The 17124-nt window shown below is 39.3% G+C and overlaps 3 protein-coding genes and 1 pseudogene across 4 annotated transcripts in view; 2 read left to right on the forward strand and 2 right to left on the reverse strand.

Annotated features, from left to right (window-relative positions):
- LOC120812996 (myelin-associated glycoprotein-like) overlaps nucleotides 1–5192 on the forward strand; it is a 75583-nt pseudogene extending 70391 nt beyond the window's left edge. The window contains exons 7-12 of the transcript XR_013453827.1: nucleotides 2804–2839; nucleotides 2921–2953; nucleotides 3046–3087; nucleotides 3478–3525; nucleotides 3646–3673; nucleotides 3770–5192. The product of XR_013453827.1 is annotated as a myelin-associated glycoprotein-like (transcript). The remainder of the gene's footprint in view (nucleotides 1–2803; nucleotides 2840–2920; nucleotides 2954–3045; nucleotides 3088–3477; nucleotides 3526–3645; nucleotides 3674–3769) is intronic.
- LOC120811134 (myelin-associated glycoprotein) lies at nucleotides 454–2549 on the forward strand. Its single transcript, XM_078094083.1, has 4 exons — nucleotides 454–672; nucleotides 1584–1633; nucleotides 1749–2129; nucleotides 2227–2549. Exons 2-4 carry the CDS (start codon nucleotides 1609–1611, stop codon nucleotides 2547–2549), a joined length of 729 nt encoding a protein of 242 aa, XP_077950209.1. The 5' UTR covers nucleotides 454–672; nucleotides 1584–1608.
- Nucleotides 5193–7876: 2684 nt separating the features above from the next.
- On the reverse strand, nucleotides 7877–10376 carry LOC120811146 (phospholipase A2 inhibitor and Ly6/PLAUR domain-containing protein-like). Its single transcript, XM_040166336.2, has 5 exons — nucleotides 10187–10376; nucleotides 9909–10025; nucleotides 9679–9825; nucleotides 8543–8653; nucleotides 7877–8444 (listed from the first exon to the last, which is right to left on the reverse strand). The coding sequence occupies exons 1-5, from the start codon at nucleotides 10230–10232 to the stop codon at nucleotides 8245–8247; spliced, it is 621 nt and encodes a 206-aa protein (XP_040022270.2). The 5' UTR covers nucleotides 10233–10376; the 3' UTR covers nucleotides 7877–8244.
- An 875-nt stretch (nucleotides 10377–11251) lies between these two features.
- smg9 (SMG9 nonsense mediated mRNA decay factor) lies at nucleotides 11252–16784 on the reverse strand. Its single transcript, XM_040166294.2, has 13 exons — nucleotides 16312–16784; nucleotides 16116–16190; nucleotides 15523–15757; nucleotides 15331–15428; nucleotides 15108–15220; nucleotides 14503–14614; nucleotides 14234–14329; nucleotides 14049–14134; nucleotides 13410–13516; nucleotides 13221–13328; nucleotides 12880–13005; nucleotides 12652–12796; nucleotides 11252–11790 (listed from the first exon to the last, which is right to left on the reverse strand). The coding sequence occupies exons 1-13, from the start codon at nucleotides 16456–16458 to the stop codon at nucleotides 11712–11714; spliced, it is 1527 nt and encodes a 508-aa protein (XP_040022228.2). The 5' UTR covers nucleotides 16459–16784; the 3' UTR covers nucleotides 11252–11711.
- Nucleotides 16785–17124: the final 340 nt, after the last annotated feature.

The raw sequence follows: 17124 nt of genomic DNA on the forward strand, positions 1-17124 counted from the left end.
CATTTTTTTTTTCTCAGCTTAGAAAAAGCCATTTACTTTTCAAGCTATGATGCTAACAGATGCTTCGGCATTGAGAGGCCCGGGTAGAGCGACTGAGCCACAGGAGCTGATAAATAAGATGGGAGAAATCTGTAAAGTCAGTATTGTCGGAAGCGGATTCATGAAAATGTGCTGCGTGAGTGCTGTGTTGTTAAAACAAAGAAAAGAAACCAAACCGAGAGCTACAGACGACAGCAAGAATGTAATGCCAGACTTAAATCAAACATATTAATAATACCTTATGAGTAAGGGTTAAAAAAGAGAGTTCTGAAGACGCTTTTTAGTTTGTAGAGATTTCTTCTTCACACTTTTTCAATTTATGAATGTAGATTTAATTTGACATTCATATTTCTAAATGATTCAGTTAATTGTAGTTCAACTCACACCATAATGTTGCAGATCCCATCTGGATCCTTTTTCTGAAAAGAAAGCACAATTTAGGGTTAACTGCCTTGCGTCAAGAGACCACTCCTTACTTTCTACATCATTAACTCCATTGATATCAGTCTGCCGCCCCTATATCCGCACAACCTTCCTCATACCGCAGTTGTGTTCTGTTCCTGTTCTGCTGATCAGACCTTCTCGAGGTGTTTTTAGTAGAGACGGAAAGGAGCCAGAAAGAAGCTTTATCAGGTAAGAACATTATATATAACTTACCATGTTAAAATAGCACATCCAATTAATGTTTGTTTACTACATCTTTTGGTCAAATATCATTTTAGAGAGTCTAATACGCTAAAGGATAATGCAGCAGAGCAATTTGAGGTGTTTGGAGATGAACTTGACCACTGGGCTTTTTCAACATTATTTATCATTGTTTATTTGGGTACAATTAAAAGAAAATTAATACATAAAAGGTGACTATATGTGTATATATATATATATATATAGATTTTTTTTAAAAAAAATCAATATATTTATGGAAGAAATCATTAAACAACAGATGTGAACATATTATGTGTTTTATATGTGATTTTGTACGAGGACACAATCCATTCCAGTGTTTCCTGTTTAAATATATGGCTCTTGCATGTGAAGATCTTTACTCTTTGAAGAAGTTCTACACAAATGTGGTATGATATGCAGATGGGAGTAGAAGGTAAACTGTGTGGAAGTTGCGTTTGTAATGAAAGGATATTCCGCGAGTTGAGAACAGCAGCGTGTGTCTCGTTTATTATCACCATAAAAACACTCAAGATGGCGCAGCCCTGTAACTATGGCGTTATATTTGTGCCACAATCCTGAGCGCGTAATTTTAAGTTTTGAGCACAGAGAACTATGTTGTAGCAAAGAAAAACATCCCGTGCGCGCAGTTTACTCAGGTGCCCTCGCCACAAACTGGTTTTCTGCGCGCAGAAGGGGACTCTACGTCACAACATAACAAAACATTTAAAGGGACCGTGATCCCGGAACAGTCGCAATTGCGTGTACTACGAAACAAGAACAAAGGTGAATTATGCAGTCACATTCACTACAACTGTGTGTTTCTGTTTTGTGTATCTTTTCTTTTTAACATGAATTTTATTACACCACCAAAACCTAAGAAGTACCGACCAAGAGAAAAGGAGGATGATACTCTGTCTGCTTTTGGCAGGTAACATATTGAAGTCCAAACTATCTTTCCAATTTGATATCTACAAATGCCCCATTGATTAATAAAAAAAGAAAATGGCCAAAACGGGAAATAACAATTTATATTTCTCTTACAGCTTTTAGCAGCCCTGTGTTCGCTGGAGAGTGGACGGCAAATGTTGTAAAAGAGCTTGATGTCCTGATCCAGTCCTGTGCTGTTGTACCCTGTACATTCACCCATCCTAAAGAATACCATCCAGACTCCGCAATCAATGCGATCTGGCATCTCAAATCTGATGGGAAGAAACGCATCTATAGCGATGCTCAAAGAGATGTCTTGGAAAACTTTAAGGGACGCACAAAGCTGTTGGGACATCTGAGTGATGGCAACTGCACCTTAGAAATGATTGAAATCAAAGATCATGACAACGGCCCTTTCTGTTTCCGGATTGAACTTCCGACCGGTTCCATCGACAAATTCTCCTTTGTGAATGATTGTGTCATGTTCAAGATGCTCCGTATGTAAACAACTTTCCCAAAGATATGCTTTAAAAATCACAGATCACCTACACCTTTTCTATGTATCAACATGGTTTTCCTCTTTTTCATTTGTAGCTAATCCTCCAGATCCTATTCTGACTCACTCAACAGCCATTCAAGGACGTCCCTTCACAATTACCTGCTCAGTCACCCACACCTGCCCTTCCCATGTGCCTGAACTCACATGGAATAGGGCCACTACAGATGATGTGGTCACTGTCGTCCACAAAAAAAATCGTTTCGGCTACTGGGAGATGGAATCCATCCTGGCGTTCACTCCTGAGGAGAAGGACGACCACAGCGAGATCATCTGCACGGCGGCATTCTTTGGAGGGCGAAAATCTCAAACCGTGTCGAATCTCTATGTGAAACGTGAGTTTTTCACACTGTTGATTTAGATCCTCTAACATGTGCAAAACAAAAGGAAGGACTTCCCTTAATATATGCTTCTGTCCATTTGCAGGTACAGACAATTATAACCACATAATTGTTCCAACGGTGGCGGTGATTGGTACAGCTGGGATCTTTGCAGTCTTCTGTACCCTAATGGTGAAGCGATATCGGTGAGTGAGGCAGTACAAAAGCCTGTGCTGGTTAGTTTAGAAACGATTTTAGTATTTTTCCTTATATTATTGTGTTCTGTCTATTCAAGGAAACGCATTGAAGAGCTCCAAAGTGCGGATGGCAGGTAAAAACAAGACTACACAATTAAGTTTTTATTCATTATTTTCCTTTATTGCCATCACGTAATATTCTGTGTCATCTTTAGCATGTGGAACCGGATGTCCAGGCTCTCTCGGAGGTAAGAAATATGGTTTGTGATAGTTCCTTTGACAACAGTAACAATTAACTATCAATTAAAGTAATGTGAAATTTATTTTGTGAAATCCTTAGGATCCGTTCCCATGTGTCAGGACCTTCTCGTGCCGATCCAAGGTCATAAGCACTTCTGACTCACCCTTTATCTTTGTGTTAGGTTGGTTTCACAGTAATTTGCATGTTTGGTGCTTTTTTGGAACTCATGTATTTATATGCCTCATAACATTTCCATATTTTCTGTTCTTCTTTTTTTGTGCAGAAGTTCTATTTGGTTGATTGACCCATTTAACGTTAAATTTGACACTTGATTTTATCACAGATAGAACTCACTATTCTTCTCCTAATGAAACTAGTGTATTTGTTTTGTTTCCTTTGTGTAAATGTTAGTGGGTTGTTACAAACAAACAAATATAACAGTAAGCCTGAGGACAGTAGATTCATGTAGTGTCAGGAAATTGAGCATATTTTTGTTTTCTGAACTCCAGTAACGTGAATTTTAATCCCCAGACATGCCAACCAGAAAGTCTCCAAGGGTCGTTTCCCATCCCCCAAAAGGTACTTGGTCTACCCCTCTTAAACCTGAGTGTTTTTCTAAATAAAGATATCATATATTGTAGTACAGCCAAGTAATTACTTTTTTCTCTACTTTTCATTGCTGTATTAAACGGACCTCAGCCAGCCCAAATCCTGCAATTATCGACAGGTACTTGTTAATTGCCATTGATTTATTCCCAATGATTACAAACAGAACTGTGGCACTATCAGCAACTGTTACTATAATGACATTAATCTTTCACAGGACCCTGATGACGGGGATGATTACATGAACGCTGTGGACAACAACGTCTATGGAAACATGTGAAAAAACAACTGAAACGTGCTTAAAATGATCATTTGAATAACAATCTGATGCTTGCAATTAAGATATCAGACTGTTTAGGTAATCTCTGTAATAGAACAAACTATAATTGATTTGTCTTTGCTCATTTCATCAATTACTTAGGGAATGTAAAATTCGTCAGTAAGTGCAACTTGTCCCTATTGTTAATTTTTTCAATGTTTCTAGTTATGCTAATTTAAGAAAACCATCAGGTGTCTGGTTCCATATTATTCTTGAAAAAATTGATTTGTTTTTTCCCCAAACAATGGCAAACAAACTAAATTATATCAATGCTTTTTATTTCCCCACATTTCAAACAATTCAACCAAATACTTAAATTCCCTAGAGCGCATACAATCATAGAGGCGTTGAGTATTTGATATCTCATATAATAACCAAACTGTATAAGAAATATTCGACTGTAATGGAAAAAGGGCAAATGCTGTAAATTAGACCAATTTGAAATTATTTTCCTGAATCTAAATACAGGTCAAATGTTTTTATATGCGGTATGTTAGCGATATGTACAATACCAGTCAAAAGTTTGGATACAGTTTCTCATTCAGTGAGAAAGTGTGTCAAGTTCTGAACTGTATGAACCCCATTTGTAAAGGGATGTTATTGTATATTTTACGTGTTTGTAAAGTTAATATCCTTCGCAGCTACTTTGCCTTCCCTTTAGCTGGTAAATTTTTTCTTCTTTATTCTTCCTTATATTTTAGATTGAGGTTTCTTAAGAGTTCTTAAAATGAGTAAAAATCTTACAATTACTTTAACAGGTGGTAAAATGCTTCATAAGCTTTCAGCGCTAAATCATTCTGATCTTTACGAAAGACAAAATAAAGGAAGCTTCTGTGTAACCTGCATTTTATTAGGTTAGTTTTTGCTGAAGAACTAAGTTTTTCCCAGAAATTATTCATGTCACTATGGTGAGACTATTGATTACTTAAAATGTTGAATGAACAGAGGACATTGTAAGAGTATTCATTGTTTACACTTTGAGAACAGGAAACAGCTACTGCTACTACAATTCAAAGTCTCAACTTTACTTTAACCACCACTCGTACCATATTGCCTCATATTAGCATTAACTAAACTAGGTGTAAAACATTTCAATCTTAAACTGCTGTAAACATTTCAGTACCTTAGAACTCAGCACAGTATAGCTTTTGGGGCCTGAATAGTCTTTGATTCAATTAGTTTTCAGGTTTTTTCATTTTTTTTATTACAGCAAAACGTGTATTGTATTCACTGCATCCCTTTTTTTTTGTTATTGCTACTTTTTTACCCTGTATTTGTATTATCCGGTTTTATTTTGAAAATAAACACATAAAATATTGAATATGCAGACATACTCTTATTGCGCTCATATATACTGTACATCTATCGTTATCTAAATATATATTATTTTGGATTACATATGTACAGATATATTGTATGGTAGTTAAATGTCTATACTTCGGTTGTATTTTTTATGTTGATGTGAAAAAACAATGGTAAAGTTTATCAATATTCTCCTCAGCTTGACTGACCTAATTTTTGCCCAGTGAATCGATTCCTTAGAATTGTTCGCATGTATTCCTAACGATGCCACTTATCGATGCCGCTCATTGTAAATGCTTCATGACGTCACACACCCACAGCGTTTGTTTTGATTCAGAACGCAGCAAACATGCCACCGAGACTGAATCGCTCCAAAGTTTGGCTATATTTTACGCGAAAAGACTAAATTCCGTCACTTGCAACAGTTGCAAAAGTTCAATCAAAAGTTCAATCAAGTGGAGGGACTACCTCCAATATGCAGAAACATTTGGCCACCCAGCATGCGATTCATGTCATGTCGTGTGTTTGATACACTTCTACTTAGCGACATGACAAGTGAGTCAAGCAGCAGCGGCGCTAACAGGACACCATCTTTTATTAATCCCACAGGTAACTTGTCTAACTTTACTTAGTTAATGTGAGCGGCGCGCCATTTCATTCATTCAGTAAACTTTTACTATATAACGATAATAATCTCCATTGTCATTGTACATCAAATTTAGATGATGACGATGACTGCCAGAGTCTGGCTGGCTCAGAGGCTGCAGCAAATATCTCTCGTGCACCTCTAGCTACTCCGTTTACAGAGGCAGAGAAGAATATAATGACCCAGACAAGGATAAACGAATGTCACAGAGCAGTGACTAAGTTTGTGGTAAAGGGTTTGCACCCGTTTGCCACAGTAGATGCCTCTGCATTTCGGTAGGTTTATTTGCTGTATTTTGTCCAGTACCATGTCTTTTCAAATGATTTTTTTTTTTTTCTGTAGCGAGATAAAGATTCTCAACCCAAAATACAATGCCCCAAACAGAGACAGTTTAACAAATCCTCTGATTCCTGCTTGGTATGGGTTGAAAAGAGCAACCTGATCACTGATCGCAGACACATGTCACACATGCAGCCATCACAGCATCATTCCTTTCACGTTCTGCTATAGTATCTCCCAGCCTCCTGACCTGACAGTTATATAGGCTATATGTTACAACCTGTATTTGGTGAAAGACAAAACATTATTAGTAAGTTTGATTGGATCTTTTGGGGAGGTGGATTGTGGTCTTAAGATGGAGAAGCTGGAGATGTCAAAATAGACAATTAGCCGACAAGGCACACACATTACAGGTCATTTAGCAGACTTACATTACACTTTAAACCCATGGCTTCTTCACATTTTTGCCCAGGGAGCAACTAGGGGTAAGGTGTCTTGCTCAAGGACACTTTGACATGGAACATGGGGCAGCCTGGAATCAAACCATCAACCTTGTGCTTCCCAGCACACCTTCTCTAAACCCTGCGCCACGACGACCCCCTGGATGTTCATTGGTGAAGGTGCAGGTGAATGGAGACAGGAGGAAACAATCAGGGACACGGCAGACAATCAAACTCACAGGGGAAAATACATCAGGGCAGGAAGTGAAGTTAACACAAGGACACGAGAGGCAGGAAACTACAAAACAAAACAGGACATAAACACCGTGATAACGTTTGCTTTGATGTTATAGACCGTGCTGAGGAATACTTGTTTTCCCCTCATTTCCAGTTCATGTTAAAAACATTCACTCTTCCCTAGGGTTGGCATCACTTTAATTATATTTCTTGATGTTCGCCTAAATTTCATGGAGTTCAATCAGCAAATGCAAGCAGGACATTGCCTGATTTAATTATCTGTCCCTCCAATTTAAACTTTCACAGGAGATCCCTCCTAGACTACCCAGGTAAGCATTGAGGACCTATTTTGTTGGTCTCATATCATGCAAGATAAAATCATGCATGTGCTCTAATTTCTTCTGTTCTGAATGAAGGTGTTGTTATGACCCGACAAAAACGCCGATTAGATAAGAAGGAGTACTTTAACTTTAACAATCCTGTGAGCATTTGATGTTCTAGCATTATGATTAATTTACGCAGATGTAATTGTCCATGTCTGCGCCTCTCCACTGCTGAAGATAAAGGAGGCTTGTGACTTCTCGGAATCATTACATGCTTGTATTTGTTTCTGTTTTATTGTTTCATGTGCAGTACATGTTTGCATGTGTGGGGGAGGAATGTTGGTCTTGATTTCAACCTGCTTTATCTAAAGGTGAAATGTGTACAGAACAAACTCAATATTAGATTAACAATTAAAAACTCCAGCCAGACCCGTCTTGTTATATCATATATCGTTATTCTCAGGTTAGTCTCTTTGCAGTAGCTCTGCATCTCTTTCTAGCCGATAATGTCTTTCTGGTCATTTTGAGTCACTTGCTGGTTGCCACGTGTCTCCTGTGTCTCCACGAGTGACATTTTGTATGTAAATCCATGCCCCATTAATAATACTCTGACGTGACTTCAGTGTTAAATCTGGAGTCTGGAATCAGCAAATACAGGATGAGGGCCTGACTCACCTGTACACATTTATATAGTTACAGCAACTATACAATCAACTGACCCACGCCTTTCAAATGAGACAGAATTTAGAGCACTCCAGAAATCTGAATACATAGCAGACGTTTGAGAAATATATTTATTAGGCTTTTTTTAATTACATCAAAATGTTCTTGACAATTGCAATTTTAAAATTGGTTTCAGGTTAACAATATAGCATTCATATGCATTTGCCTCCTAGAAATGGCCGTTTCATGGCAGGCAGTCTAAATTGTTGAAGCAACATGAAAAAAAGAACAAGAAGCTGGTTAGAAACTAGAGGATGTAAGAGACAAACGGATTTCCCAACTTTATTAACTTACACATCAATGCTTTGCCTGCTAAACTTCCTCGCTCATCAGGTGAAAGGATGAGGAGGGGTGTGAGCACTATATACGAGGCCTTGCAAGGCCAGCGAGAAAAGCTTGGGCTCATGTTGCCGTTTCAACCATTTAAGAGATCACGACCAAAGAGACCACTGCTGTCCACAGCAGCACGAGGCCAGCACTTGTGCTGCTGGCGCTGTTGCAGTAGTTTCCCTGACAGCAGCTTATTTCTGCTCCGACGACTCCTGACATCCTTTGAGTTCCAGGTAAGCACATCAGCTTGGAGGCACAGCCCTTCATGCTAATCAATCCACCTCCGGCATTGACTGAGGGAGTGAAAGTAATGTTAGTGTGTTCATCTAGTAGAATTCCTCTGTGAGCAGTAATATGTGGAACAGAGTACGATGTCTCAGGGTTGCTTTACCTGTGGCTGAGATGCACTGGTCCTCTGTCCCATCACAGTTTAGAGTTGCAGTGCAATCTTGTCCTTTGCATTGGAAGCACTTTTTACCATTTGGAGTGGATTTGCTGGGAACTGTGACATAAAACATCTATTGTTCACATCATACTGTTTGGCTATGTAGAGCGGGATTGGCAGGTAAATGCAATATTTTTCTTTCAGTGCCTTTCTGAAGGTCTTTATTTGCTGGTAAACAGCATTCAAAGTAACGGATTTGGTGTGTCTAAAAAAAAAAAAAAAATGTGGTGTCCAGACACCCACATGCATGCGCACACACACACACACACACACACACACACAGACAGTGTGTCTACGTGTGTGCATGTGGGTGTCTGGACAAAAGAGACGTTTTTTTTTTTTTTTAGACACACCAGCTGCAGTGTGGCACTGGGGGGTATATTGCTCTTGGGCTCTTCTCTAACGGATGGTGACATTGGGGAAAAGTAATTTCCTCATAGCTTTGAAATCTTCATGTAGTCTTAACAGTACTCTGGTTTCCTGCTCTTTCCTTGATTTCCGGGCTCTGGGCTCTGAATACATAACCCCTGAGAAAATAAACGTGCATCCCATCATTTAAAATGACAACACTAGTTAAGCTTCAAGAAAAGATGAAAACTGCAATTTAGAAATGCATAAAAAATGATGAAACGGTTTGAATAAAAAATTCAGCCACTTCTCAATTGTCTTGAAACAAATTTGATGTGATGATTTCTGTTGTGTGTACAGTATGACTAACTGGACTGATTTCAAATAAGTATAATATCGCCCCTATGTGTTCAGAAAGAGTATCTTCACTTATTTATTGCAGCCTTAAAGTCTACCCGATGAGAAACCATGTTTTCTCATAGCGCGTTATGAAACATTCACCAGCATCATCAATCCACACGAGAGATTAATATCCAATTTATACAGTAAGTGTAAACTATAACATTAAATAAATTAATATTTTATGTTATATATTTATATAATTCATTTTATTGATATCTTGAATATAAAAAATGCATCTAACTTAAACGTTTTAGATGAGTAGTAGTTGTAACAGTTTTAACAGTGTTTGCTCCCACAGTAAATAATAACAACAGACAATATAAGTAATTTACCAGGCGCAAATTGGTTGTTGCAGAGCTCGGAGTGGCAACATTTGCTGTTGATCACGACTTTACTGATTCCAAAGTTGAGTGAGGCCTCCATGCATTCTTCAGCCAAAGCACAGCTTTTTGATGAGACTTCATTCACATTTGAACCACCTGCAACCAAAGAGGAACCTTTGTAGACTGAACCGGGATAAAGAGGTTTTACCAAAAAAATAACACAACACAAATGACGCTACCTGCATATGAAGTTAAAGTGAGTGCGCCACACTGGTGACCTGGCGAAGGACATTCTTTTGAGTCTGTGCAGTTTCCTGAGCTTCCCGCTACACACTCATAACATTTCAAGGTGTTGGCTGTGGAAACGCAATATTCACATAACTTTAAAAAAAAAGATAAAAATAAATAAACATTTTCATCTGTAATGGTAATCTTGTAATATATAACAAGATATGTTCAGTACATTTTAGATTAAAGTTCTCTTTCTCTTAAAAATAACAACAGAATATAAACTTGCCTTTAGAGAGAAGGACAATCCCCAGGATGAGTGTAAGGAGATGCATTTTGTGATGGCACGGTACAACATGTCTCAGTAGGATTTGTAAAGGTTATAAGTAGTTCTTTTGGAAAGGGGTTGTACTCGTCCTCAGACCACTCCTTTGCAGGGTTTTTCCTTTACCACTGAACAAGGGGAGCGGCGCCACCCCTGCCCACCAAGGAAAAGCTAGAATTAAAATGAAAAATGTGTTGCATCTGCTTTGAAAGTGAAGGCAAGTAAAGGCAATATTACTTGTATAGCACATTCAAAAAACAAAGCAATTCAAAGTGCATCTGCTTTGAAAGTGAAAAAAAGAAAAGCATTGTCATTTCACTTGAATCAAACCAGCTTTTGTCAATACAACTTGTGCAACGTGCTAAAAAAACATCAATTTGTTGATAATGTGTAATGCTGTAATTGTAAGGTTGAAAGAGAGACAATGTTATAAATAAGATTTTTTCATAATCATTAACTGGTCGGCAAAATGTGGTCACCGCGAAGACGTGATTTCAACGTAATAGTTCACTTAAAACGTCCTAAATATGGAACCTAGGTCAACATCGGTAACCCTTACTTTGTGGATGTGAGACACAAAGCGTGCTTACCTTTCAATGTCAGTCTAATAGCTGGATTTCTGAAAATGTTTCCAATTTGCACAATTGTAGAAACATTGATCATGGAATCATCATTTTCACAGAGGTTTCTCAACATGTAAGTTTCCAAACACTTAAATTTCTTCGTAACTTAACTTACTTTAAAACATGAACTGAAATAAAATATTATATATACGGAAATTTAAAATACCAAAATATTATACGCACACACACACAGAAGAACCCTTATAGTATTTATTGGACAGGTTTATGGGGTTTCCCTTTTTGTCTTATAGCAGAGCTGTTGTGCAGTCTAACAGCAGCAGGGAGGAAGGAATCCAAAGCTAAACACGGAAAGCGTGATAGTTTTATGAAGGAGAGGTTTTTAAGCAATATGTTATCTGAGCTTGACCTGTGAGGACAGCGCAATAAAAATCACCCAGAGACAAAATGTGTTTTACTCGAGTTTCCTTTTATTTTTGATTTTAAAAAGATTTAAAAAAAATAAACTACTACTATTTTTTCATGTGTGCACCATCAGATAAAAAAACAATCTATAATGGCTTGTAAATAAAAATAAAATATCACATCTATTTAAAATAGAATGTTTCCTTTTGTTCGCTCTCGTTACTGGTGTGCAGTGGTGTAATTTCAACATTTAAGGTACAGGCCTTTCTGACACTGAGTGCAAAAAGTTTGCCGCTTTTCCTTCGCCCCAATGTCTTCATCGGGTGTCATGCTGTAACACCAGACTCTTCATCACTGACCGGGTGTCCAGCTTCGCTTGTCCCTCCTATAGGGTGCAAACGACGGCGTCCACTTTCAGAGACACATGTTCTATTACGTGAAATGATTATCCAACATAACAGCTCGCAACTGCTGCTGTTTGTGACAGCAGTTCAAGCGATGTGTTAGCTGAGCAGGCGGCTGTACTCCGAGAGGGCCGAGGACTTTTTCACCCCATCCCAGATACGAGCTGAATAATGAAACCTGTAAAAAAAACAAAAAAAAAACAACACAAGACAATAATAACTAAAAGTGGATTCACCTGTTGCAACAAATGAGTTTGGTTGTTTGAGTGCATTTAGCTTTTCACAGCAAAAATGTGTGGGTGTGAAATGCAGAAGAGAACCTTTGATGTTGCTGTTTATGCAGTAAGAAAATGAATAAGACTGAAATTGAGCTGGTTCAATTGATACATAAAGGAGATCCACCCATTGTCAAACCACTTATCCTGCACACAGGGGTCCCGGGGGGGCTGGAGTCTATCACAGCCAACTTCGGGCGAGTACATCCTGGACTGGTTGCCAGCCAATCGCAGGGCTACACAGAGACACACAACCATTCACACTCCTTTTTTGCCCTACGGGCAATTTAGAGTCCCCAATCAACCTGATGCCCAGAGCATGTCTTTGGACTGTAGGAGGAAGCCGGAGAACCCGGAGAACCCGGAGAGAACCCACGCAGACACGGGGAGAACATGCGGACTCCACACAGAAAGGCCACTGGGCGGAGTCCAACCCAGGACCTTCTTGCTGTGAGGCAACAGTGCTAACCACCACGCCTCCCCGCCGCCCTTACATAAAGGAGATATGCTCTATATTTACTGCTAAAACCCAATTCATATTAATTGCCTGTTTCATTGGTAAATTAATAATGTTAAGGATAACATTAGTCATTTAATATCTAAAACTAAAAAGAGCACTTTAAGATAAGATTAAATGAAAATGCTTTTTCAACACTTTTAGATCATACACCTGGTCATATTGTGCACCTGTTTGATCATTATTACAAATGTATCTAACAGAAAATCCACTACTTGTATTTTTCAAAGAACAATGTGATGTTTACCAGTTCTTCTCAGTGAGGATGGAGTGAGACAGTTGACAGCGCGGCATAGCCAATATCTGGCTGCGTAGTTTTGAAACCATGGTTGAGAAGGCAGGATGTCCTCTGTACCCCGGAAGGAGGGAGAAGAGCGGGTATGTCCCCGTCCCTAAACACCGTACAAAGATTAACTCCCATTGCACACAATTTAGAAGAGAACAATTGTTGAGTTGAAGATGAATTGTATATAACCTGTTTTAGTCAGGGTATCCTCCCCATCATTCTCCTGCATTGGAAGGAGGAACATGTTGACTTCTGTGGCCAGATATTCCTGCTCCAAACCAGGGAACATGTTGCAGTCCAGCATGGACAATGTACCTAAAGACAATCCAAGTATCATCCATGAGTGCAGTTGCGGCATCATGTAGCAACCACTCTTTGTTAATCAAATTTCTCAAACAAATTCAAACTCACAACCACAGTGTTGTTGATTGAACAATGTATTTCCATTAAACAAGGTGAGCCTTGTAAGACAGCCACAAAATGAACAGACTATGTTAATGTTTGAAGATAATAGTATTGCGAGTTTTAACCTTTGTATTTGAGATGAGAGTGGGCCATTAATTTGTCCACAACCATGTACATGTTTTTGAGATTCTTCGGGCAGAAATCATCTTGTCTGGCTTTATTCTGGAGGAACACTGGACGAGAGAGAAATAAAAAAAGGTCATAAAACCTGGTTGCTGAGAGTGATATTTTGTGCTTCTGCATTAAAAAGTCACCTATATGAGGATAGTACTCTGCTCCATCGTCGCTGCCTGAAGAGCCAGTGCAGTCATGGCTTGCAGATGGAGTGGAGGGTTTCAACATCTCAGCAGTCTGAAGGAACCTATCCACAAACAAAACAGTTCATTCTCTGTACGTGAGATTTTGGCTGCAACTGAAGGGTAATTAGCAATGTTTCAATACATGTGTGAGTATATGAATGTCATTTTAATACATACTTTCAAAACATTTAAAGGAAGTTCTGTACTTTTAAAGCTACTGTTGCTCAGTTGTTACCACTTACACTAAACAGCTTTTACTTTCAACTAGTGAAACTGTGAGGTTTGAATTATTCAAATTAATTATCAAAACGTACTCTTCCTGCAAGAATCTAGAACTGATAATATTGCTTTAGCTAAGAAGGGTTGTAAACAAGTGAGACCGCTACGGTTTCAACCAACTGGAATTTGCCTGCATTTGTCTACAAGACCAACTGAAAGAAGCTTACGTAAAAGCAGAATACAAACATCATCTCCAGATGAAATGCTGAACATTCTTGAGGCAGAAGGGGGCTTTGACAGCTACCTTCTTCTCTTGTCCCGTGAATATTGGGAACAACTGTGAGACAGAGCTGTTGCAGGCTAGTAGGTACCAACCTGTAGAGGTTTAAGTCAGTGAACCAGTCTTGAACCACAATGACCACATGGCAGACCGTAAAGAGGAAGGCAGCGATTTGAAGAGACTGTTGAAAGATTATAAACAGAATTATAATGTGTCACATTTGAAATGTTTAGAATTCCAAAGAAGTGTCCCCGCTGCCATCTGCAGGCCAGCCACTGACCTGCATTTCAACATATGTGTGAGGGAGGTTGTACTCAGGAGGCAACTTCCGATCGTTGTTGATGAGGTGGTCGAGAATGGATGGGCTGAGTATTGGCTGAAGAAAAGAATAACACATTTCACACACACCGCATTAGTCCTTAACCAAACCGTGTTTTAAGTTAGCCGCAACTACTCTCTAACCCGAGGCAATGTTATGATTTACACACAACACAGCAAATGGAAAATACCACAAATAAAGGAAGATAAAGTGCATCTGAAATACTTCACCTGTGTATCCAAGAAGATGACTCTCTCCTGTGTGATGAAGAAATCAATCCCTGTACTCTGGTTTCCTGCTCTTTCCTTGATTTCCGGGCTCTGGGCTCTGAATACATAACCCCTGAGAAAATAAACGTGCATCCCATCATTTAAAATGACAACACTAGTTAAGCTTCAAGAAAAGATGAAAACTGCAATTTAGAAATGCATAAAAAATGATGAAACGGTTTGAATAAAAAATTCAGCCACTTCTCAATTGTCTTGAAACAAATTTGATGTGATGATTTCTGTTGTGTGTACAGTATGACTAACTGGACTGATTTCAAATAAGTATAATATCGCCCCTATGTGTTCAGAAAGAGTATCTTCACTTATTTATTGCAGCCTTAAAGTCTACCCGATGAGAAAATTTATACATTTACATTTTTAATGGCTGTATTGTTAAAAATGATTCTACCATATAAGATGATATTTCCCATTATCGTCATAAGCCTCATCGTTGTCAGCATCCTTAAACCGTGAACCATTTGGTTTCTTTATCATTAAAAGAAACAAATGCATATAACAAGCATTTGACACGATAGAACATACGGTCTGTGTTACACCAATCTCACCTTTGATCTTCCTCAGGAGTGTTGGCAGACAACAGTGACATGATTGTAGATTTCCCGCTTCCCTGCAGGCCGATGACTCCAACCACCAACATATCTGTCTGGTCCCTCAAATACTGCAATAAATAACAATAGAAGTCCCTTCAAATACATACTGTGACTGGTATTGAAAGTACACACGCTCTGTGTTCCACAATCAATGAAAATTCCTGAAACACCAGCTCACCTCCATGGCATTGTCACACCAATTCATCTGGTCATCCACGAGCTTGATGCTGTGCTTCATCTTCTCAGGAGGGAGCAGTTTAGACTGACCAACCATGGCTGAAAGTCATGCGAAAAGATTCAAGATTTACTTTTTGTTTGCCGGGGTAATTTAACCTTATTGAGTGCATCAAAGTTTGTTTGGATAGCTCACGGTCCACAGCGCTGCTCGATGCAGAAGCACCCATTCCTCTGTTTTGGATTTGGTATACAGGCTGGGTTGGTCGCTGCCCCTCCCTCTCCATCTTGGAGGGCCCAGGACCAGAGGGTTGAGCGGCCGCATCAGGAGGGGTACCCAGCTTCCCTCCATCATCCCTGGCTTTCATTAGCATGATGGGCTTCTCCAGGACCGCAGAGCCACTGACAGGTGCGTTCTGTGAGGGCTTGGCCTTGAAAAGGATCCAACAACAGCAAAGGTCAATAGATCGCATGACCGGAGAGGTAGAGGATCTCAATACCTTAATCAAGCTGTACTTTCTGCAACGCTCATGTTAACTTTGACTTATTTTGTTTACTTTGTTGATGTGGTCTTAAATTCTGGAATGAAGTACAATTACCGTACATTACTTTGGGCAAAAACGGCTGCCAAGTGAATTAGCTTAAATGTATTTGTTACCCACACTTTCCTCTCAAATTTGATAAGGACACGATTTCACATATTGCAGTCATGCATAAGAATATTTTACTTTGTATTCGATGAGAAGCATTTTATAATTACTGCTTAGTATCGCAGATAACTAAACATACCCTCTCCCCTGGGGGTTTTGCTAGAATGATGGGTGTCTTCTGAATGAGTGGGCCTGGTGGATCCTCGCTCCCATCCTGCAGGGAGAAGTTAAGATTGAGAGTCACTATTTTTGAGCAGAAACTACGCCCGTAGTCAGAACCCACTCCACTTATGCTAGTGTCTTCGTATTCTAGCGCTAGCTAACGTCGACGTTACCCTGCGTTCCCTCGGTTGATATTCCCGATCCCGACTGGGACCGGACAGATTTTGCCCCGGAGGTCCTACATCTCTGTCCCCCCGGCGTCGCCTCCTCCTGCGTCCTTGTCCGTACATCCCGGGCTGACTGTGACCGGACTCTGACATGTCGCCGCTCACCCGAGTCACTACAACTGCTGCCGACAGTTAGCTAACGTCAGCTAACGGACGGGAGCCAGTCCGAACAGGGGCGAGCTAGAGACACTGAGGTATCTTCTAAATAAAAAATAATTCTACACCAAGCTTAAATAACGTTATAACTTATCTAATGGGGACATTGATGACAGTTATAGGCTCGTGGAATCCGCTAACGCTTTCCGAGTGGGGCAATGTAACGTTAAGCAGCAGCCAATCAAACGAGCCTCGTCCGTCTGTTAAATAAACTCGTAATGAAACATTGCAATGGCGTCAGTAGTTCCGTTAGTTCTTGGATCAGTGTGCTCGCGTGAATTTACGTTATATGATGACATCCAATCGTTTTTCAACTTGTTTTGTTTGTTTGCTTGAATTAAACGAGGTGACGGAAAATTATAATAATATATATAAAATAAATAAAATAAAAAAATTGAGTATGCATGTAGAATTGCATGAATTTACTATAACACACAAGGGTTATTAAAGAATGTCTATGTGTACATTACAATGCATAGAAGGATATAAAGAATAAGGAGCAGCGAGCCGTATGACAATGTGTATTCGTAACATAGAAGAGGGGCATCCAGGAATTTTTATTACCTCACTAGGAATGTGATATATTCACTTATTCAAAATGGA

Source organism: Gasterosteus aculeatus, chromosome 20 (assembly GCF_964276395.1).
Source record: "Gasterosteus aculeatus chromosome 20, fGasAcu3.hap1.1, whole genome shotgun sequence".
NCBI classification, from domain to species: Eukaryota; Metazoa; Chordata; class Actinopteri; order Perciformes; family Gasterosteidae; genus Gasterosteus; species Gasterosteus aculeatus.

What these genes read in the sequence shown, in the direction of transcription:
- LOC120811134 (XM_078094083.1), top strand. Translation starts at nt 1,609, where the DNA reads ATGATACTCTGTCTGCTTTTGGCAG. An exon ending in ACTCTGTCTGCTTTTGGCAG is followed by an intron (nt 1,634 to 1,748) that starts GTAACATATTGA and finishes TTTCTCTTACAG; the next exon opens with CTTTTAGCAGCCCTGTGTTC. An exon ending in TGTCATGTTCAAGATGCTCC is followed by an intron (nt 2,130 to 2,226) that starts GTATGTAAACAA and finishes TTTCATTTGTAG; the next exon opens with CTAATCCTCCAGATCCTATT.
- LOC120811146 (XM_040166336.2), bottom strand. Translation starts at nt 10,232, where the DNA reads ATGCATCTCCTTACACTCATCCTGGGGATTGTCCTTCTCTCTAAAG. An exon ending in GATTGTCCTTCTCTCTAAAG is followed by an intron (nt 10,026 to 10,186) that starts GCAAGTTTATAT and finishes GCGTTTCCACAG; the next exon opens with CCAACACCTTGAAATGTTAT. An exon ending in CCAGTGCATCTCAGCCACAG is followed by an intron (nt 8,445 to 8,542) that starts GTAAAGCAACCC and finishes TCACTCCCTCAG; the next exon opens with TCAATGCCGGAGGTGGATTG.
- smg9 (XM_040166294.2), bottom strand. Translation starts at nt 16,458, where the DNA reads ATGTCAGAGTCCGGTCACAGTCAGCCCGGGATGTACGGACAAGGACGC. An exon ending in ACTCCTGAGGAAGATCAAAG is followed by an intron (nt 14,615 to 15,107) that starts GTGAGATTGGTG and finishes TTATTTTCTCAG; the next exon opens with GGGTTATGTATTCAGAGCCC. An exon ending in ACTGACTTAAACCTCTACAG is followed by an intron (nt 13,517 to 14,048) that starts GTTGGTACCTAC and finishes GTTTGTGGATAG; the next exon opens with GTTCCTTCAGACTGCTGAGA.